Source organism: Cyprinus carpio, chromosome B8, assembly GCF_018340385.1.
Source record: "Cyprinus carpio isolate SPL01 chromosome B8, ASM1834038v1, whole genome shotgun sequence".
NCBI classification, from domain to species: domain Eukaryota; kingdom Metazoa; phylum Chordata; class Actinopteri; order Cypriniformes; family Cyprinidae; genus Cyprinus; species Cyprinus carpio.
In genome coordinates, this window is record NC_056604.1 from 18,161,838 (window position 1) to 18,185,173 (window position 23,336).

General features: G+C 36.3%; 1 protein-coding gene across 4 annotated transcripts; it reads left to right on the forward strand.

Annotated features, from left to right (window-relative positions):
* Positions 1–2,535: 2,535 nt before the first annotated feature.
* LOC109068993 (leucine zipper putative tumor suppressor 1-like) lies at positions 2,536–23,336 on the forward strand. 4 transcript variants are annotated; one of them, XM_042729001.1, is made up of 6 exons: positions 2,536–2,672; positions 18,423–18,914; positions 19,686–20,534; positions 20,686–20,874; positions 21,044–21,238; positions 21,329–23,335. In XM_042729001.1, exons 2-6 carry the CDS (start codon positions 18,561–18,563, stop codon positions 21,914–21,916), a joined length of 2,175 nt encoding a protein of 724 aa, XP_042584935.1. In that variant the 5' UTR covers positions 2,536–2,672; positions 18,423–18,560; the 3' UTR covers positions 21,917–23,335. The 4 variants fall into 4 exon arrangements, with proteins under 4 accessions (XP_042584935.1, XP_042584936.1, XP_042584937.1 ...); XM_042729002.1 differs by lacking the exon at positions 2,536–2,672 and adding an exon at positions 15,779–16,336 and having other exon boundaries at positions 18,423–18,779; positions 21,329–23,336; XM_042729000.1 differs by lacking the exon at positions 2,536–2,672 and adding an exon at positions 16,191–16,336.

Sequence of the window (23,336 nt, forward strand, 5' to 3'; positions counted from 1 at the left end):
TATCAGCAGCACAAGAGGGACTTTTGACAAGTGTTTGCCTGTCAAGTGCAATACAGTTTAATGTGTGTCACCCCCTTTCCACCTTCCAGTAGAACACACCATTACTTGCTTATAATTCAATGCCTAACATCACTGCTTCACACATCTGATTACACTATGTGACTGATTCACTCAACTTATTCAACAGCAATGGAACCAGAGACTGTACAGTATAAGGCAGAGAGAGATGGTTCCCTCATACATATGAATGGGACCAAATCATCATATAGTCTATAAGTCCTGTTTTTTTCAATTGAAATAGCATATTTTTATTAGATATACCAAAGTTTTCAGTATGCTGTCTCATCAAGGCTGCATTTATTTGATCAAAAATACCATAAATCAGTAGTATTGTGAAATAATAGTATACTTTTTTAACTCTAGTAAAATGTAATTTATTCTTGTGTTGATGTGTTTAGATCATGCCTCCACACCAGATAATTAAGATCCAGCCCTGGACGCCAGATTCGCGTTCAAAAAATATCTGTTTCTGTTTATTCTGGTAACAGTACAACTCATCAGCAAAGCAGTTCTGATACCCAAAACCTGTTAACAGCAAGTCTTTGTCTGGCACCCAAAAACACCCAAAACTGTATTAGCAATCTTCTATCAGCCAAGAAGTTGACAGAGGAAAAAGCCAGAAAAAAGCAGAGCAGACTACGAAGTGGTGATGATACAACTGAGCAGAGTTTTATTGAATATTCTTAGTTGCATATGTTTCAATGCTCAGACTTTGTATAGCAGAATATATATAAATTAATAATCAATGAATTAATTATGAAATGGGTATATAAATAACTATAACTATTATTATAAATGATTATATTGAATAATTAATTAAATGATTGTATGAATGATGCTAATTAAGAATGAATGAATGAATGAATGAATGAATGAAATGAAAATAAGTTGATGAAGAAAGTAAGTAAAACACGACAACACATTGGCTCTATTGAAGCAAAATACACACTGCCTTTGAGGATCCTCGAGATCCTTCAGATGACAAAGCTGATTGTGATTTCTCCAGTCTTCCAGTGTCACACGATCCTTTCAGAAATCATTCTAATTTTCTGATTTGCTGCATTTCTTATTATTATCATGCTGATTTTTGTGCTGCTTAATATTTTTGGTGGAAACCATGATGCATTTTTTTCAGGGTTGTGGATGAATAGTTATTTCAAATAGAAAATTGTTTTTGTAATCATTGCTGAGTAAAGTGTTAAACAAAGAAAGAGAAAGAAAGAAAGAAAGAAAGAAAGAAAGAAAGAAAGAAAGAAAGAAAGAAAGAAAGAAAGAAAGAAAGAAAGAAAGAAAGAAAGTTTTGAATGGTACATTAGTAGTACAGGCCTGAAAAACACGGTTTGTTTATGATTTAGACTTAATAAACAATTTATGATACAAAGAGAATGCATCAATATTAACGGTATAAGTCTGGACTTAAAAATTCTATACTATAGTTTTGTCCAAATAAATAAAATGATTAAATAAATGTATAATGTAGACATCATAATTTTCGAATGTTCATTGCGAAAAATTTATTTAATTGAATTTTGCTAATTATATTATACATAAGGGTTATTAAGTTTAAGAGCCTTTATATAAAATACAGATATACAATATTGACTGATACAATAAAATAATATAATATGGGCAGATAACCAACATGGTATCAATATATTGTGCATCTCAATATTTTACCATTTCAGATCTTATTCCTGATGTGAAATGTTATTGAAATATACTTTTGACAAACTGATGTCTTTTATCAAAAAGATTTAAGCAGCACTTGCATGGCATTACCAAAACTGATCTTTATATTATTAGCTTAGTGTTCTTTTCTGTGATCCAAAATATAAAAAGACCTGTAGGGGTAATAGGTGAAAAACGATTATCACACTTTGCTCATTCACATGAATGAAGAAAGCATCATTGCACAAGAACACGGATGTTTTAGAAAGAGTATCCTCTACACCATTCACATCCTATGGAGGACACAGCTGTAGTAGATGGCACTGGACTCAAGGGCCGGATTGGCCCAATTAGAAGCCGGCCTTGGGAGGTCTGAAGTATCATGTAGGGCGGATGTGATCCCATCTAACGAGTGCTTATGCTAGGATTCCTGAGGTTCATGTTAGCACAGCTTGTTTTATGTTCGATTGCCATCTGGCTGATTTGTAGAAATGCACATGCAGTCGCATGAACATGTGTATAGTGCCTTATGAGGGATCACAGCCCAGATACTGTAGATGGCATGACAGGACAGGTTTGAATGCATGCATGCATGGGGTGATATAAGTATTCGCAACAAAATTATAAGATTCATTGCAGATATCAAACAAAAAATATGCTGCTGCAGTTTTTGCAAACAGGAACTTGTGGAAAGAGATAAACCGAAAAGGGAGGGAAAGGAGAGGGAGGGTTTGCGCGCTTGTGGGTATTATACAAAACACCCACATCATGGCAGTCTTCGGAGACTCAACCCACAGTACAGAAGAAGGAAAGATCGAGAGAGGAGAGACCAGAGAGATAATACTTGCAACCTCCTGTTCTACATTAAAATACGAGCAGACCCTGGACACTTAATACAGCACATAAACAGCAAAAACACATTGAGGGAAACATGGTCAAACGTGGTGAGTCACTACGCATTTTATATTTATTGTGGAGTTTGGAGGATTTCAAATGTTGTAGTTGTTGTTGTTATCTTCGTTCTTCTGTTTCACTGTAAAAAAATACTTTTATTACTATTATTATTTTAATTATTATTTATTATTGTAGCAGTAGTAATATTTCTGAAATACTTCATCAGCATCATAACTTGTTTTGAGAGAAATAACTTTTTTCTTACCTCTTTTAGCATTTTTAGAAAGTTTAAGCATCTAAGAATTTGAAACTTATGATGAAAAATATTCTTACTGGAAAAAGAAGACAATAATACGAATAAATAAAATAAGTTTTTGCAGTGTAGGACAGTTTGTTCAAAACTATGGTGTGTAACCATTTTTAATGATGACTTATTATTGCTAATCAAATTAAATGAGAGCCAAGTGAACTTCCATTCATGTGACAATATGATCATATAAGTGTTTTTATGGGGAAAGTGAAGGATAACAGAACAAAATAGGAACAATTTTTATCAATAAAAATCAATAAAAAAACAATCATTATATGATAAAAAAAAAAAAAATAAAATTATTAATCTAACTCACTGAGCTCATGAGAAAACCTCCAGAGACAAAAAATCAAAACAATCATGCCACTGCTTTAAACAAACATGATCATAGTGACCACAGAGACTGCAATAAATTATGTTTTAAACTGCATACTTGCAAAACAGGCTTATTTTTGTCTCAGTTAACCATGTTATGTATGCCATTTTGTATCTCCTTAAACCATCAACTGTTACTGTTAGGTAACCATCTATCATAAATTATATTTTTACAGCACAAACTTGCCTGTTAAACATGCATAGAGATGTCATGAACCATTTGGCAATATCGTTAAACTTTGTCACATGTTAATTAGAAAGTTAAAAGTCGGTGATGATGATGATAACCTGACATAAAAAAGCTAAAAGAGCATGTCTCATCCTGTCTCCAGTGTTTCAAAAGAACCTGCAGACTGGGGGAAGGTAATGCTGTCTAAAGAGAATTACAATCTGAACACAAGAGCCTGTGTACATGCCAAGACATGTTCAGATAATACACAAGTACTTTGAAGATATGTGGGAACACAGGATCTTTTTTACTTTAAACCAGTTCATTTATTATAAGTCCTTGAGCTCAGAAACGGCAGGGAAACAGATACACAGATTTACTGTCACTGGTAAGGGGTTAACAGGACATCTGCACAGGCAAGTTTTTAGAGAATGTGTGTAAAGATTTGTGTAACACACACACACACACACGGCCCCAATCCATCAATTAATGTCTTGCGAAGTGCAAATCTGCGTGTTTGATAGAAACAAATCCATCATTTTTTTTTTTACTTCAAACCATTACTTACAGCGCTAAAACTCCATAACACTTCCTCCTGTGAAAAAGTTGCCTTGTCTGAATAAGGAGAGAAATATGCACAGATTCAAGTACTGTGTACAAGTGATAAAGTTCCAAAGAAGTTCTACACAAATATGTTTGGTGGATTTTTGTTGTGAAAGGGAGATTAACTTTTTCACTGCGGAAACCGTTTATGGATTATGGACTCATATTTTGGCCCAGAAGCCACCAGTTTACGAAGTTAAAAAACACCTTTATGATGGATTTTGCATTCATACACACACTAGCTTTTCACTTCATAAAATGGTAACTGTGGATGTCGACTGGAGTGGTGTGAATTACTTGTGGATTATTGTGATGTTTTGATTAACTGTTTGGACTCTCATTCTGACGGCACCCATTTACTGCAAAGGATCCATTGATGGGCAAGTGATGTAATGCTATATTTCTCCAAATCTGTTCTGATGAAAAAGCTATGGAAGCAGATTAGTCTCAAATATAATTCACGCAAAAAAGAAACACAATTTCGTAGATATACAACTGTGCACAAAAACCTGCTTTAAAATGTTTAAAATGTACGAGTGTCTGAATGTACAAATCGTCATTTACTACGAATCCACTCGGATTTGTGTGTGTGTGTTTTTGAGACTTTCCTGGCAGAGCTCTCTTCCCAAAAATCACTAAAAATGGGCTTCACTTGTATCAGTTGAGTTCCAGTTGGGTCGCTGTGTCCATTTCTTTTACTGTCTATGGGATTACTGATGTAAAGGCTTAATTTCCCTACTAAATACGTAGTAAATGACGATTCCATAGTTCCATAGTTCTTTTACCACATTCAGCCGTGATGACAGACAAATGGCTTCTGATATGATTAGTTGAATGGTAAGCTCGCATCTGATTGGCTAAAGAGTACGACAGACCCACGTGGGAAGAGAGCTCTGCCAGGAAAGTCTCAAAAACACACCACACACAAATCCGAGTGGATTCATAGTAAATGACGATTTGTACATTCAGACACTCGTACATTTTAAACATTCAAAGGGTTTTTGTGCACAGTTGTATATCTACACAATTCTGTTTTGCATTTGTTGAAATGTATTTTTATGAATATATAATTAAGTTTATTTTGCGCATGTGAATTTTGCTTTTTGTGAATATATATATTTTTCACGCACGTGAATTTTTTTTGTCTGTACGTGAATTAGGTTTCATGCATGTGAAATTGTCTACGCATGTGTGAATCGTGTTTTTTGCGTGAATTATATTTGAGACTAATCTGCTTCCATAAAAAGCAAACTCATCTACATCTTGGATGGCCTGAGGGTAAATTTTCTGACTAAAATGTTAAAACTATTCCTTCAAACTAAAATGAAAAAAAAAAAAAAAACTGAAAAAATAAAAGCTCATTCAAAATAATAAAATACTATAATAGTATAAAAATATTATTCTAAAATAACTGTCAGGTAATACAACTGTCCTGATATAATATCTATCTTTTCAAATATCAGATCATTTGACCTTGCAATGACAACGCAGGTTAGTTCCGGTTGCAAAATATCACGTGGTGCAACTCCACAAAAACATGATATTTAGGAATTAATAATTTATGAAATTTATGGCCCATCAGACAGTGCTAAACTGCCTTGATTTGGCCTTACCCCTGACACACACACACATAAACACAAGAGCTGTGTGAAACATGAGACCGTATCCTAACCATATAAACGAAGCTTCCTGTTTCCCTGTATGTTACACTCTCTCACGGTCTCTGCATGTGGGAGGAACAGTTGGTGTACGACTTCACCCTAAATAGAAAAGTTTATCATCCAGTTTTAACAGAGAGATTTTCTATTTTTCCAATTCGCAGAAGTCCAAGATGTTTCACTCCCCTATCCGCATCCCAGACATTCAGCAAAAGGTCTTATAAACACCTGTTTCCCTCCGAAAAAAAGATCAATAACTCAAAATGGTGCACAGCTCTTCCCAGTTAAACTGTTTTTGACAATCTACTAGACAGACGGTTAGAACATATTATGACCTCATGCGTGATTTTGTTCCAGTTTGGCACCTCTAAGTATTCAAAACATTCAGAGGTATTAGAGCTGGCCTTTCATATGTACACAGTTAAATCCTTAGAAAAGAGAGACGTGTTCTTCTTTCCTGCCTCCAGAATTACTCATGTGTGCTTATGAAATCTTGTGTGGGAGAGAGAGATGCAGTCGGGTTGTGTGGAGCACTGGCACTGAACAAGGTGTCATGCAGTGACAGATTCTTCCGAGAGAAGAATTAGAGGGTGTTCTGAGATCAAAACCCTGTTCTTTGCAACATGGACACTTGTTTTGGTACCAGCACTTTCATAACTGTATCTTTTTAGATAAAAAGCTATTTTATCTATTGTACCTTGATCCTTTAATGCTAAAAATAGTCATTTTTACTTGTTTTAAGCATACATATGCCAAAAATACAAATATCCAACGTCTACACGTTATTAATTATTCAATGAATATGTCATTTTAAATACATTTAGAGTTGTATCTGATAACATGGACAGAAAGAAAGAAAGAAAGAAAGAAAGAAAGAAAGAAAGAAAGAAAGAAAGAAAGAAAGAAAGAAAGAAAGAAAGAAAGAAAGAAAGAAAGAAAGAAAGAAAGAATATAATTTGTACATAAAATATATTAAAATATATATAATTAAATGTATAAAACATGGTAAATGCATTGAAAATAAAATATTGACCCCTAACTTCTAAACCAGACTAATTAGTTAGTTCAGAAAACACACTGAGAAGCTGATTTTGAAAATATAGTTTTGCATATGTATTATGTAATCAGATCTTCCAACACTGTGAGTGCTCTGATGGTCTCAGATACACCAGTGATGGGGCCTAAGATCAGCTATTTCCACGGGTTCAAGAGGGTCACCACCAGAATCTTTTAAAGCTGTACTATTAAGCTCTTTTACAAAGTCTTGATTTTGTTTTGGGGGTATATAAGAACATGCTCTCATGCTTGGTGATTCGAAAAACAAACACATTATTTTTTTCACATAATTTACATTATTATCCTTCACAAAAACAAAAAGCCTTGTACAAACGGCTCGATTAGTTACAGGTTTGATGAAGGCCCGCCTTCCGAAAAACAAAATGTCTTGTGATTGGTTAGCTGTCCTAGTGCCTTGTGATTGGCGAACAGCTTAGGCGGTGTTTCAGTACTGCCCCTCAAGCAGCAAGTTCCATCTGCTCCGGTATAGTTAAGCAATTTGAGCCAGATTCAGACCCAGAGAATATTGAAAAACTGGATCGCACAGAATCCTTACATGCACGGATATTGCAAGACATATTAGAGTAGTAACTGTATTGTTGGTATTTGCTTAAAAATAATTACATAGTGCAATGGTAATATGTATTATGTTTATTGTTCTTTAATTTTAACATTATAAAATGAATTGCAGTGAAACTGCTATACGGTTAAATGTATTAATACCATAGTCTCATAATTGAAGTGTAAATTCTGCAGATTACATCACTGTCCAGTATTATACTGTCAGCAATTTATAAAAAAAACGTTTTCATAGCTGTACATATTTACATACATCATCTTTCAGGTACATGTGTAATACCTTTGTTAAAATGCCCTTTGAGGTAGAAAACATCTCCTGCAAGGAAATTCAATTCTTCGTCATGATCTTGTCTGATGCACTCAACCAAGCGTTCAAAGTCCAATGTTGCCAACTTCTTTCAACTGAAAGTAGCTAAAGCCTGCTTGAAAAGTTGCTAAATGTTGCTACAGTAGATCACGTTGTACGCTAATTAGCATATTCACAACACCACTGCGTCATATTGCCTATAACGGTCGTTTGCCTCTCTGTGCCTACAAACTATATATTAATGCAGCCAAATTCTTAATAAAACCATTTTCACTGATATATTTTTGTTTCTGTTGTCAGGCAATGGGATGAATATGAAATAGCGACTGAAACACGGCCCATTAAGACTACATAACCAGCTCTCCCTTGGATGTTAACCTGCACAAAAATCCTGATTCATAATCAAATACACATAAGATAAAGACAATGGCTGTGCTGTGATTTCGCCTATATTTTCACATAAAATACAGTTAGAAGCAACGGGATATCTATTTTAATGTCATAGGCAGGAATAATTTTAATGATATTCTAATGGCCCGCTTTGTGACATCAAAAAACCCAGAAAACATCACTGTAGTCCAAACGAGCCGTTCGTTGTAGTTCCTGAAAAGGGATTTTTTTAAAAAAACAAAAAAACAAAATATTTTCCTTTGGAGTGGACTTGATTTGTAACTTTGTAGATCTTTTTTATGCCCAAACATACACACTACACACTGACTAAAATTCAAAAAGTGAAAAAGCATAATAGGATCCCTTTAAATATATATATATATATATATCTAGAAATGGTATTGTACTGTCTCTATCTGTCAGGGCTCGTTCACAGAGGAGAGCATATCAGTTAATATTTCATGAAAATGACAGCGCGTATATTTCCCAGATACACTGGCCTCTAAAACTTCTTTTGGACAGATTCCAGAGGCTTCTAAGCTTTCAGGGAGTCTCTGACGTACCAGGAGCCAGACAACGGACATCAATCAGAGACAAGAGTCTAGATGCTTGATGACATCCGATCACTTTTCCAAAGACAATCCAAGCCTAGCAAACCAGAAATATGAGAATAGAAATAAATTGTTAATGCCAATCTTTGCATTCTTCAAATCAAATAAGGCCATTTCCTCATCTTTTTTTACTCTTATTAGTAGTAGTAGTATGGAACTACTTTACTTTAGAAAAATCTAAGTTATCAGTAGGCACGTGTGATATCCGCTACAAGAAAGCTAATTATCCGTCGCCCTTTGCAAGTGTGTCATAACATAATTTGAAGATGATGCTAATTACATAATGCTCCCTTCCTGTCTAATTGAACTGCTCTTTTAGACAGAATAAATCAAGGGGTCAAGGGTTATCTGGTTACCGTGGCTCCATTAGCCCCTGCTGGTTGATATCATAACTACACTATCTGTTGTAATGAGCAGAATATGTATAGAAGACAAACCAGTCCAGCACTGACTAAAAAATAAAAAATACTAAACCCAAAGCCATTTTCTCAGGAATTTAGTTTTCATTCATATTGTACTCCACATTTATAGTTTCAGTCAGTTTCTCTTGATCTGTTGTTTTATTTAGCTAAACGATTTCCAGTTCCAGTTCTCGTTTTTGTAATGACTTTAGTTAATGATACTAAACTTATGATTCATCATTACAGCTCTGTTTCATTTTCAGCACTGCTACTGGCAACAGTCTTAAGTTGTTTAATCAGCTGAGCTCACTTTCACTCTATCCAACCTACACACTCTCATTTGACTCCAGATTCAACTCCCCCTCCATCATTCTGTCTTTTTTCAATCAGTCTCCCACACACCTTTATCCAAAACAGCTAAGGTCAAAGGCCACTGGTGGAGGTCTCTGATTTAACCCACCATCATTATCTTTCTTTCTCTCACACATGTGTTTTTTACTAATTGTTTTTTTTTTCATTGTAAATAATAACCTTGCAATGATTCAATTGGAATTAGGCCTAAAAATGTAATGCGTTAATTTGGTATGATTAAAATAATGAAAAAAATAAAATAAAAATTATTATTATTGTTGTTGTTTAAAACCATGTTAAAACATACAAAAAAGAAAACATTGCATGTAAAGACATAGAAAGGAACAAAACAGAGAAGAATGTAGACATTTTTCAAAATTGGATAACTATTAATTTGATGTGGTGGTGTAATAAAAATACTACACCCGTGGCATGAGATACTGAAAACAGTGATATGCGACAGAACAGTACTACTGATAAGCTTATTTTTAATGATATGGAAATAAAACAGACAACACAATGAAAATGAAAAATACTTTGTGTAATGCTGATTCAGTGATTTCACAATATCTATGATGTTTCTTCATTTGGGGGCTCAACAAATATTAAGTGCAATTTTTAAAAACAATTTGACAATAATATTAGACGAAATGTGTCTAAAGTCATTAGAACTAAGAGAAAGAGTAAGAGCTGTTTCTCATAGATAATGGCTGTGATTTATTACTCCTCTGCACAATTATACCCGAAATCTAACTTTCAAAGGAAGGCGTAACACTTAAGCACTCTAAGTGGTCGGCGTGCATAAGAGAGTGGGTCAGAAAGTGCTGTGAGGGTGTTGGAGAGGACTCTGAGTGATGCTGGAGGAGGAGATGTCCTTCCTTTTGAATTATTCACTCCATCACTGTAATGCATCTCCCTTCACATCGAGAGTTCTTATTTCAAGAGTGCATTTACTCTCTACTGCTCCAGATGTGGCTGAGAGCTTGAGTTTGAAAAATATGACCAATGGGATTCCCACATGTGTGTTGCTCTCAGTGCAATTTAAGAATTAATATAAAAATCCTGCTAAAATGTTTCTCCTTCTGTAACCTACTTTATGTACAATTCAATTACTTCTCTAAGGACTCAGATCTCAGATCATCCAGCATGAGATAAGTGCACTGTTGGGGTGTATATTAAAGAAAGTAATGCCTGAAATTTGAAACCATTTATAATGGCCTACAAAAGCCTTAATTTATTGTTGCCATGGAGACCTGCAGTCTCATGATGAATACATAATGCATTTTAACAGGAAACTGTCCAATCCTAACAGATGTTCCATATGGTAAATAAGATTTTACTGGTGGATTATTTATCCCAACTGACCCTCCAATAAGCTCAGTCTCCTCAGTTAGCTTGAGAACTTCCTATAAAAAAAAGAATGGAGATTTGTGTTAATAGCATTATTTTCTGTGAAATGTGCTCATCAAAACTGCCTCTATATATGAACTGAAATTAGAATGTTTGAAATTGCAAAGTATTTTTATCTGCTGTTTGTTTTGTTTTTTTTGGTCACACTTAATTTTAAGTTCCAATTCTTGCTATTAACAAACCATTAACTACAACTTTTGCCTCAAACTCATAATTTACTGCTTATTAATAGTTAGTAAGGTAGTTGTTAAGTTTAGGTATTGGGTAGAACACGGTCATGTGGAATATGGTCATGCACAATATGTGCTTTATAAGTACTAATAAACAGTCAATATGTCAATAATGCTAATAAGCAAATAGAATTGGTCACTAAAGTGTTAAAAGTTTTTCTTTAAAGAAAAAGTTAAAAGTTATTTACAACATTTATTAATTTAGGTTTTTTCATTCCAAAACTGTAGGACTTTCACAGAAAAAGGTATTTTGAAGAATGTTCATTGACTTCCACTGTATAAAAACACTCTCAGAAATGTCTTAAAATGTCTCATTTCATTTTGTACTGAAGAAAGTAAGTCAAACCAGTTTGGAACAATGAGGATTAGTAAATTATGACAGAATTTTTAATTTTAATCTAATAGAAGCATATTTTGCTGCATTATGGAGTAAAAAACAAACAAACAAACAAAAACACATGAATAAAAAAACAACCCGCTGCTGTAAAGCCAATTACTGATTACACACAAATTGCAAGCTAATGAGAGAAAATTAACAGGAGCACATTGTTTGATGTGTAAAGCTGAGTACACTGTGACGGGCTTTGCTCCAGATGGTCATTGTGCTCAGATTTTTTTTTCTTGATTAGGAATGATAAAATCACATCTGCTGGTGGACAGGGACACAGAGAGAGGGGCCTAACAAGACTGTCCCCCACAGACCCTTAGCAGCTGCACACAATATACCACCGATTAAGACTCCTTGACTAGATGATGGATGAATCCATAAGACAACATCATACATTCAATGTTTTGATGACATTAGTTTATTACACACACAGAGACTGAAATGGAGGATAAATGTTAGATTGAGAGTGACAAATAACAAACAAACAACTAAATAAATAATACTATTCCAGCTCAAAACCTGCTTATTAATGATCTGTAAATGCTTAACCGAGCCTAGTTTTGGATGTAACAGATCATCCAAAATTGTGTAAATGAACCGCATGAAGTCATAGTGAAATTACTATCAGTTCAGCTAATTAGCACATGTGCTCATACAGAGTGCTGGGAAGAAGCAGCAATATAATGATCTTATGGCACATAGTCGATTGTGTGACTGAGAAACATTATTCCCACGAGACACCGAGGCCTGGCTGCTCTCCAGTATAGATACTATATTCAAACCCGCCATGAACAACTCTGTCTGACAGGTCTGATCAGTCCTTAAGTGTAATAATATTTCACAATTTCCTGGAAATCACTTGTCAGAACTGTAACACTGTTTCTAGCGTTATTTTATTGAGGTTTTTTTTTGTTTTTTTTTTAAACGTACTTGATTATCAGTATGAATTTGTTGCTGTTTTTGACTGTATTTTCTTTTTTTTTTTTTTTGATAATCGCAAACCTCACAGTATTAAAGGCATCAGTGACTACAATTTTGTAATCCAACATTAAATTTGCAACAATAAGTGCTGTTTGCATGTGTAGTTACAGTCTCATTATTGTAATTTTCAATAGATCAATATTATCTAGATAAGGATTTTTTTTCAGGGGTCGCAAGGAGAAAAAGTTTAAGGCAAAATCTTAAGTGCAAATAAATAAAACCTATGCATAGTTATGTAGTTCAAATAAATGCAGCCTTGATGAGCATAAGAGACTTAATTTATAAATTTGTAAATATTTTAAAATTTTCTATTTTTAAAATGTACAACAGCTTTGTCTCCTGAATAAAAGATCTCCCCTGCAATATTCACTCTTAAAACTGTACTAAGGATTGACATTGTACCTTATACTTAGACTTGATGATTTCAATATCTGCATGAAATCTAGTACCACACACAAAGTAACAGTCCAAAGTGACTTAAAATGGTCATATGTACCATGAAAGGGACACTTAAAAAAATAATAAATAAATAAAGATTCTTAACAGTGCAGATGTAAGTATGTGTGCCATCTGGCAGTCCCAGGTGTGGTAAAGTGCAGCAGTGTACGCTTTGTTTAGACTGCAGTAAATCTTCTACAGTACAACAGCCCAAACCGAATCTTTATACACGCATGCAGTAATGGATTGGCCATGCATTGGATAACTTCCGCTGGCCACACTTCTCATAGGACATCTTTGTCCCGCATAGGTTGACAAACAAGTGGAATGTGTGAGGGAAACAAAACCACACACACATACACTCCCAAAAGAGGCCCAGTGTCTGTGATAAAGGTCTTTCATGGCCAATTAAAGCAGCTCGACTTTCCACCTCAATAACATCTAAGCATCTATTAGCAGCAAGCCCCTCCCGCACACACACACGGCTGCTCTGTCACGCCCCCTGCTGAGCTCAGCTCATTGACTGTATGATTAGGTCATATCGTTCTCATCTGTCTTTGAGAACAATGAAACAACAGCTGAGAGCATGAAGAGCCAAATTCTGCATTACCTACTCTCCAACAAACTGTAAATCATGTGTCCCACTGCTGGGTGATTACAATAGTGCCTGAATGAGCATCAGGGTTACAAAGGCCAAAATCTAAAAGTTAAGCTCAAAAGATCTAATCTAACAGGGCAAAGTGTCAGTTATTATATAGATATTAAATGTAATTCACAAACCATAAACTTCCAGCTAAACTCACAATAAAGGTTATTTATTGGCATTTGTGGTTCCATAAAGAATAACCTTTAACATCCATGGAACCTTTTCATTGCAAAAACATTATTTACACTTTTAAAAACAAAGGTTTCAAAGGGGTGTTTTCACAGTGATGCCATAGAAGAACCATTTAGGGTTCCCTCCAAAAAAACTTTTAGTAAACAGTTCCTGAAAAAAAAAAAAAAATGTTTTTCTGAGTGAGAACAACATTTTAATAATCTGAAGAAAACATTTTTCCAATATAAAAATCATTTTCATAAATGGAAAGATTCTATGGATGTTGAAAGTTCTTCATGGATCCAACAAATCCAATAAAAAGCCTTTATTTTTAAGTGTGAAGTGGAAAAAGTTTCTTTATTAAAATGTTCTTCACACTAAGAATAAGTGTTTATTTCAAGAACCAGAAATGTATCTTTTATGGCATCGCCGCAAATAAATAAATAAATAAATACATTTATTTATATTATTATTTTATTATTTTATTGTCTGTTTACTGAGATGGCACATACTTTATATACACTTTTCATATATCATATGACATCAGTCATCACCTAATTGAGAACTGCATCCAACTGAAACTGAAGATATCATAAATCAAAAGTGGTACTACTCTGAAGTGACTAATAAGGGCCTATGACATTTTGCATATATGTGTATGTCATTATTACACTGTTGCTCTCTCACTTTCATAGCCAGATATCATATTAAACAACAACCCCTCTGGGAACTCCTAGACACTTAAATCCACATTCATAATTTAAAGAAACGTATTCAACGTGCTGTCTGTGCGCCCTGTCCCAAGGGGCCACAGCCGTAGACTGGGCGACCTTTGATTCCTCACACACTTGCAAATGTGCCAGTCCATTGTCCAGGGCTACGGCCTGTTTTTGCATATTGATTACATTGATCCCTCCACTAAACACTTACAAAGAGCATCTGAAGAATCAATACCGTGCCTTCTGCTGCTGTCTTGCCAAATCAAACTTCACCCCCAAAACAACATCTTGTGCAATGAAATTAATACTCGGAAGTGACGTGGTGTGACACAACCATGCAAATCCTTTCAAAAAACCATTATGCCCCTCAAGATCAGCATGTAAAATGTTTTGCTAACTCCAAATGTAACGTTCCCTCCAAACAACATAACTCTTCCAACCTTGGTGTTTTGGACAAAGGGATGCATCCGCAGAGTTGGGATAGAGTTTCACAGCCAGATTGATTATCTGAAAGTCTACCTTCTTTGTTCTGGTCCCCACGGTGCTGATTTTGCACTTCAGATGAATGTACACAGATGCAGAAACTTGGGTGCAGAGCAAGAGCTGTGTAGTGGTTTTTATGACATTTTGAGTTTACTCTTAGATATTTTTATCATTTTCAGAGACACTTATATGGCGACTTTAGAACAAGAGTTTAGAACAATTGTTGGGAAAAACTGCTTATGATCCTTGAACAGTCACAAAAATAGTATCCAAATGTACCCTTACAAAAAGACTTAAAACAAATGTGCTGAATTGAATTTATATTGTACAAATCTATAATTAACATCTAAAGTGAATATTCTTATAAAAGCCGAAAATCTTGCGTTTTTGTCCCATTTTTTAAAAGTAAAACACACATTTCTAAAACTAGATAATTTTACAAATATTGTAAATAAATAGACCTATTTTCATCAGTTATTTCATAGATAGTCTACTTCCAAGCCAAAGGGCCACCTGTGTTTGACTACTACAATAAGAAAGTATCAAGAGGGTCATTTTAAAGTGTTCAACTGCTTTTGGAGGCTATTAAAATATTTGACTGCTTTGGCATTTTAATGTTGTTTTTTACAAACAGGAACATCTGCACAAAGACACCTTGTGCATTTTACGGCAGCACACTTCTTTTGAGAGGCAGTCATTTATTTTATGGTGTAAATGTAGCACTCAGCCTAAATAAATGTTCGAGCTCACTGAACCTCACACAAAACAGGCACACTTCAGTGGACAAAGACACAAACGGAGGGAGGGAACATCAAGCTCTTCTTTCTTTTCCTGGAGGGGTGTTTGTTCAGAGTGGGTGCAGGGCAGTCTGGAGGCTAAAGACGCCAACTGGGAGAAGTATGTGTTTGTACAGAAAACAGTAAAAGATAACAGATAAAAAAAAAAAAAAAATGAGTGAGAGTCACAAAAGCTACTCAAACTTGTGCTTATGTTTGCGTATTATGATTGTGTTATAGGGTTAGTGTTGAGGTGTAAGAAAGAGCGGGAGGGAAAGTGAGTGTGACAGAGGGGGGCAAGCAGCTCATTGTAAGCAGCAGTGAGTTAATCTCTTTAGCGGCACACGTCTTATGTAAAGAGGTGTAATGGTCTCTGCCCCCTCCTTGCCCCAAGGGACCCCAGGGGACACTGGGATCCCGTATCCCAGCAACATTTGCATGACGGTTATTCCAAAAAAAGATATGAAGGGGGAGGAAAAAACTGGTGAATGGTGATAAGATCCGCCCCCTTTGCATGGTAGACTCTTGTCTACAGGCAGACTATAGAGTATCCAGTGGTTCACTCAAGGACAAACACATTCTGACTCACCACAGAGAGCATGCGAAGGAGATTTGATTCAGATTTCACAAACACTGGGTCTGTGGATTTATTTGTTTGGAGAGTAAGTGTCATTTTGTCATTATTTTATTCTTGTGAGCCTTTGAACTTGATAGTAAAGAGTTGATTTCAGGTTACAGATAGCAGACATCGAGACGCTCCAACTGAGATTGTTTACCTGCATCACACGTTGGGAAGTGATGCCTGTGCATGTCAAAGCACAATTAAATTTTTTGACTTGATTGTTTTGTACCTTAAAAATGAACAAATAATGCAATAATATGCAGTGCATACAGAGATTGCTAAACATTGCTTTTCATGAATGTTCATGTTTGTTATGAAAAGTGCAAACTCATCACAAAAAATACCCTCCGTGGGTTGACAAAAACAGTTTGCTTGTTTCCAGCTGTTTTACATGGGTTTCGTTGCTTTTTTAATTTATGACAACTATGTATAGGTGTTGTAACAGAACATGTGTATTGATAATAATGTCAAGCACTGCGATTAATTTGCAGTGCTGCATAAAAGAAGAGTATTAGCATCATTGCTTGTCATGCCTTGAGGACAAAATGTGTGACTCTATTAAACAAAGACACTGATGAAATTGCTTTTCATTGGAAGGGATTGCCAAAGGGCTGCCCAAAACCATTAAGTCCTTCTGCTGAAACAGATGCATTTATTTATAAGAATGCAAAAGTAGTGTTGAATAATCTTATTTAATTATTTGAAATTTGAAATCCACATAAATGATAATTGAGTTGTTTGTGGAATATCATCCTTCTGGCAATGGTAATGGAGTGTAAACAGTTGAATCAGTGTTTATGGGGTTAGTTTCTACAATGTCTGTTTTATTTGATTTTGCAACAGCAACTTAAGGAGTAGAGAGAGATCAGAAACAAACACAGATGTTGTTGCATTTATGCTTCTCTTATCTAAAACCAGCTGCAAGGCAGCAAAGTTACAACAAAATACCATGAAAAGAATATTTCTTTGGAATGTATAAATTCATAATGTGACGTTAATAATTAAGAAACAGCTGGCATATTTGCTGTGTTCTTTCTAGCTAATAAGCCTTTAACATATCAGCACATCATCACAATTAGGCCAGTTATACAAAGCCACGTGTGATGATCGTGGCAGATCTTTTGTTCGTAAAGCCCCTCACTATCTGCTCTGAAAAACAGATGGAAGGCTTGATGTGTTAATTATGGATGTGTAATATATGCTTTAGGCACATATGAATCATAAAAGAAGGTTGAGTAGCTGAACTGTTGTCAGGTGACTGACAGGTCCCATCTCCCTAGTGGGACCCCATATTATGTCCAACATATGGAGCCTTATATATGTACACTAATATGTACTGTAAGCTTGTTTTGTTTTTGTTTTCTAAGTAATGCTTGTTTGATGTAAATGAAATATGCAAAAACATTATGCATGTTTACATGCAGCATTATGTTTGAGCTAAAGTCTGTCAAACTATACATGGCAAATCAAATAATTTAAAAGAATTAAATATTTAATATATATTTGAAAGATTAAATAAAAAGCCACAGCACAAAAGCCAGCTTTTATGGATTGATGTGTGTACATGCTGGATGAAGCAAAGCTTCAATCACATTATTTGTCTAACTTCACAAAAATCAGACCGGTACGTTGGACTGGACTAAAGAATTTACATGCCATTTTAAAAAGACATAGTTTTAGTCCGGCAGAAATCAAACTCAGAGTGCATGGAAACATACTCATTGTTTTTGGTAGCATGACAAAGAGAAAAAAAGTTGGCAGGTCATTTGACCTACTGACCAGGTAATATGAATAGATGTTTGACCTAGTCACACTAATTTCAAGCTTTCATTTGCCTTTGTCAAAGAGGAGGGTGTTCTTGGTACTTGTTCAAAGCATGCGTTCAGTATGGTCTCCATATTGTAAATCAGGATATGCAGGGTAACTGCCATTAGGTCTACCGCATTGTATCCCATGTGGGCAAAGAGCCAACAAAAAATACTGTAGTTCCTGGTTTTGTAGGACTTGTTTGCTGATCTAGTGAACGTTAAGTAAAGTAAACATTAAGAAAATTCTTCATAGACTATACTGCTCTAATGCCAACAGAAGTCATCTCACTACATTTCTTAAAATCCATGTTTTACCAGGTTTCCCAAATGGGAATAAGAAGGATCTCCACACAAGGCTATGAGTCCATCAGACCTTCCTCCATCATTAAAAATCTGTAATTACACACCTGCCACCACCAAGACCACCACCTGCTTTCTCCAGATGTCCCAGGAAACATGGGTAGTGTCAGCAGTTTGATATCAGGCCATAGCCTCCACAGCAAACACTGCAAATCCTCTGAAAACAAGGTCAAAAAGGGGCTTCAGTCTAAGAAAACAGGCCGTAGCTTGGATGGCCTTCTGAAGTATGGCTTCTCTCAGGACCATTGCAGCACCAACAACAACTCAAAAGTCAGCTATCATTCAGGCAAAAATGACGACTTCTTTTACATCAAGGTCAGCAACAAGCCCCGAACTGCTAACATTAATACAGCTGAAGACAGTCAAGGAAGAACAACTGAGATGGACAATGAGGTGGACAGGAGAGGAGGGCCACCAGAATTAGTTCCACTGTCTGGAAAACTAGAAAAGGTAACAGAACTAGAGTCAGTCAGAGAATAAACAAAGCAAGTCATGGGCTACAAAAAGTTCACTTTATTTGCCAAAATAACATTTCATCAAGAGTTTCATTTATTCACTGCCTATATTATTGTGTAGTATTTCAGTCCTATAAAACTCCAATTTAAAGCAGTACAACTTGTAAACAAAGCAAAATGTCTGCTTAGGACACATGCTCAGTTTAGATTAAAGCAGCCATCCCCCAGACATTGTTATCACACAAAATCAAATAACAGTCAAGTATAGTTGAGGTTAAGTAATCCCCACCAGCCCCTGACACTTTTTACTAAGAGCTTAGCGGTGTCTGCTCCATTTAATTAAACCTCCAGATTGACATGGTAAGAATGCCTTGATCTCTTCTGAGATTCGGTCCAATGGCGGTGTGGCAGTTGCAAGCAGGCAAGCACCTCTTTTTCTGAATAGCCTCATTTATGAAGAATCTAGGAAAATTAGCCCAGTTTCACTAGGTCAGGAAGTTAATGCTAAACCATGGGGTAACAAGGGAGAGGAATAAGAAAAAAAGGAAAGGATTCTTGAGATTGTCTTGTGGATCAATCATTTAATGTATGAAAAATGTTTTGTTGTAATGCCCTGGCAGTTATGTAATTACTTTGAGAGCATCTGATCAATAGATTTTAAGATGGATTTGTGTCCTGCCATAAACATGAGTGAATGATCAATTGGTTGTAGTGCAATTAAAATTCCAAAACAACTAATCTATCTTTTTTGTCCTTTCTCTTTTAGAGTATAGAGAATGCTTTAATTCGACCCACCGCCTTCAAACCAGTTCCTCCTCGAAGCAGCAGTTCCTCGGTGGAGACTCATAACAACTTAAGCACTATCCTGGGCAAGAGAATTAGTCCTATAGACAGACTAAAAGATCTTCAGGACCCCAAGCTGGAGACAAATTCTGGTACCTTCTCTGACTCTGGAAGGAACTCTATGTCCAGCCTACCCACTCACAGCACCAGTGGCAGCAGCCAGATGGACAACCTAAGCACTTCAATTAACCACATGCCACGCCATGGAGGCCTTGCCCAAAACATGGACACATCTCAGAACCCACAGGGGGTTGTAGCAAGGATGAATGGAAACTCTGGATCCAGTTGGATGTGTAGTGTTACTAACGGTGGAAATAGTTGGGCCAATGGATTTGGTGAAACAAACAGAAACAGTGAATCGACAAATGGCAATACAAGATCCATTGGTGTCCTAAGCGAAAGTGTACCGGCAGCAATAAGTATGAACAGAGAAATAACTGCTGCAGCACTGACTGTTTCATCCACCGAGCCAAAGATGGATTTCTCTGGAAACCAAGAACTGCTTCTGGAACATAAATGTACAATTTCAGAGCAAAGCCCAACAAAACCATCATCTTCTGGGGGCTGTGTCCGATCACCAATTTCAATGGATGAATCACTGATACAGCAGCTGGAGCAGAAACTTCTAGAACGTGAAACCGAGCTGGAGGAGTTACAAACGAGCCTTGATGAGAAGGAGTCAGATACATGTCATCTATTTGAGGAAAAGCAACGGTACTGTGCTGAGGAGATGCAGGGGTTGAAACAACGATGTTCTACAAAACTCCGTCAAGTAAGTTGCTTACAATATGGGAATGTGACTACATAAAGTTTAGTGTGACTCCAAAACCAATAAGAGTACTTTATCTTGAATTGATGGTCAACTAAGTACACTATTCACCTTTATCCAGGCAGATCTTAATGATGGTTTGTGTTACCTGCAGGTGTCTCAGAGGGCTTTGAGAGCCCAACAGTTATTACAGCTTCAGGTGATACAACTTCAACAGGACAAGGAACGTCTGCAGGAGGAGGTGGACCAGCTTAATCGTGACCGTGACACTGCAGAAAGCCGTTTCCGAATCTATGAGAGTCGGAAAAACCTAGTACCCACTCTAGAAGAGACTCAGTGGGAGGTCAGTCTATAAAACTTTATTGTTGTGTAATGACAAATGTGGATACAATGAAAATCTAATGCACTCTGTGTTTGATAAAGAGGTCAATTTAAAAGCTGAACAGTTGGGATAATTAGGGGAAAAGATCAAAGTTGTTACAAAAACACTTTCACATACATAATTTTTGTAGGTGTGCCAGAAGTCAGGTGAGATTTCTCTGCTAAAGCAGCAACTTAGGGACTCTCAGGCCGATGTTGGAAACAAACTCAGTGAGATTGTCAGTCTCAAAGCCTCTCTGAAGGAGTCCAGATGCAAGCTGGCAGAAATGGAAAAGAAGATCAAGGAGTACGAGGAAGCACTTCACCAGCGGAGTGCTGAGGTTGAGGTCAGTGTTAGCTGATATTAGATTAATTTACAGTTGTTACTACATGCTGTACCATCACATTTGCATGACTATGACATCTCTTTTTAAAAAGTATCTAAAAATGAGTTTCAAAGAAAGAAGAATGAAGCTGATCTCCTCAGGGAGAAGGTGAACCTGCTGGAAACGGACATCAAGGGCATGAAGCAGGACTTAGCAATGGCCAAAGAGGAGCAACAGCAGTTAATGACCATGAGAGCCAAAGTTGAGGAGCAACAGCTGCAACTGCAGATAAGCCAAGCCCGGATGGAGGCCTTTGGGACAGGTCAAGCCAAATCGAAAGCCCAGGATGGAACAAGTGCCAGTAAAACACTGAATCATAATGGAGGGACTGCAGACTTGAGTGCCCTACAGAAGGAGGTAGAGAGGCTGAGAGGGGAACTGAAGGAAGAGAAGCAAAAGAAACATAAGATGATGAATAGCTTCCAGCAGGAGAGACAAACGTGGAATAAAGAGAAAGACAAAGTAATCAGATACCAAAAGCAGTTGCAGTACAATTACCTACAGATGTACAAAAAGAACAAGGACCTGGAGAAGATTCTGAGGGAGCTAACGGCCGAGATGGACAGTCGGACAGAGATGGATATGGACAGCCATAGCTCTGACCTGAACTTTGAAAAAATTGTAGCCACAGAGATATGAGGTTAGAGGATAGAGGTTTACACAATTAACCGAATGGTCTTAAAAGGGTGAATGTACTAGTGGGCGGAACTCACAAAGCAAAATTTAAAGGGAAGAAACATGATGTCACAGGAGATTTTAAGATGTCAGGAAAGTATAGCAAAACTCAAGCGTATAGCATCACTTGCAACCCTCTACATTGCGAGTAAATCACTCGCATATGTGACTAAATCTTCACTCTGAGTGACTAAATGATGTCTAATATTAGCCACTGGCTAATATTACCGTCACTTTGTCTCACACACACACAAAGAGAGCGAGAGAGTCTTGCATACCATGCAGAATTGATGCGCTACATGTAAACGATACACTTTGCTGTATTTTCCAGTCAAAATAACAGTTTCTTTGGATTTTTTCAGCTTTTAAGAACTGCCAGGTTTTCCGGTAGTATGCGGAACTAATGCGCAAACGGCAATCTCATTGGCTGGTGCTCACCTATTTGATTTGATTTCAGCGAATCAGTTCAAGCGAACACACACAACCTGATTAATATTCATGAATCCAGCAGCTCTTTAAACTTTATACTGTTCTTATTAGTAGAATTCTAAGTGGTATTATTATTAATTATTATTATTATTAACACAGGCACATGCATATATGGTATATCAGTCTGGCAAATAAACTAAAAAAATTTACTAGCCAATGGCGATTCAATTACCAAGGTGTCCATAGAGGGTTGACTTGTACATACAGTACCACCAAAATCTTTTCTCCTTTTAGATCTACCACTTAACTTAAAAACTTGGGATGTCATCTATGTGCATTTCTGAATAAGTTCCTATTAAAGGTACAGTAAGCAATTTTGTTTATTAGAATTACACTCTCACTTGAGATATCTCGCTGAAGTAACCATCACATCTGTCTCTGTGGGCAGCTGTGAATTCCGTAAACTCCAAATAACTGACCACAGTCAGATTCTTTGTTTAGCCATTTAAGCATTTTCTGCCTGTCAGTCATTTTGTGCATTCATAGGGCAGCCAGTGAATAGGAAGCAGGTGTCTTGGAGTGTGGCAGTTGAGACTTGAATAATTGAACTTAAATAATTCCAATTAAGAACCATATTAAGTTTCATAAGCAGTTGACAGTTGTTGGTTCGTCATGCAAGGATACCATTTTGTTAGCATTCAGCTTGGCAACAATGAGATACGCTACTGTTTTCCTGCTAATCTCTGATAACAATTGTAAGGGTTATGGAAAGTGTGTGCAAGTCTTATTTAGAGATTATTTTTGCAGAAGTTTCAGAATGGCTAACATTGCTTACAGCACCTTTAATCTGTGAACATCCAACCAAATGTGACCCTGGAGCACAAAACTAGTCTTAAGTCACTTGGGTATTTAAGCAATATCAAAAAAAAAAAAAATAATAATAATTTAAAAACCT

What these genes read in the sequence shown, in the direction of transcription:
- LOC109068993 (XM_042729001.1), top strand. Translation starts at nt 18,561, where the DNA reads ATGGGTAGTGTCAGCAGTTTGATATCAGGCCATAGCCTCCACAGCAAA. An exon ending in TGTCTGGAAAACTAGAAAAG is followed by an intron (nt 18,915 to 19,685) that starts GTAACAGAACTA and finishes TTTCTCTTTTAG; the next exon opens with AGTATAGAGAATGCTTTAAT. An exon ending in TAGAAGAGACTCAGTGGGAG is followed by an intron (nt 20,875 to 21,043) that starts GTCAGTCTATAA and finishes TAATTTTTGTAG; the next exon opens with GTGTGCCAGAAGTCAGGTGA.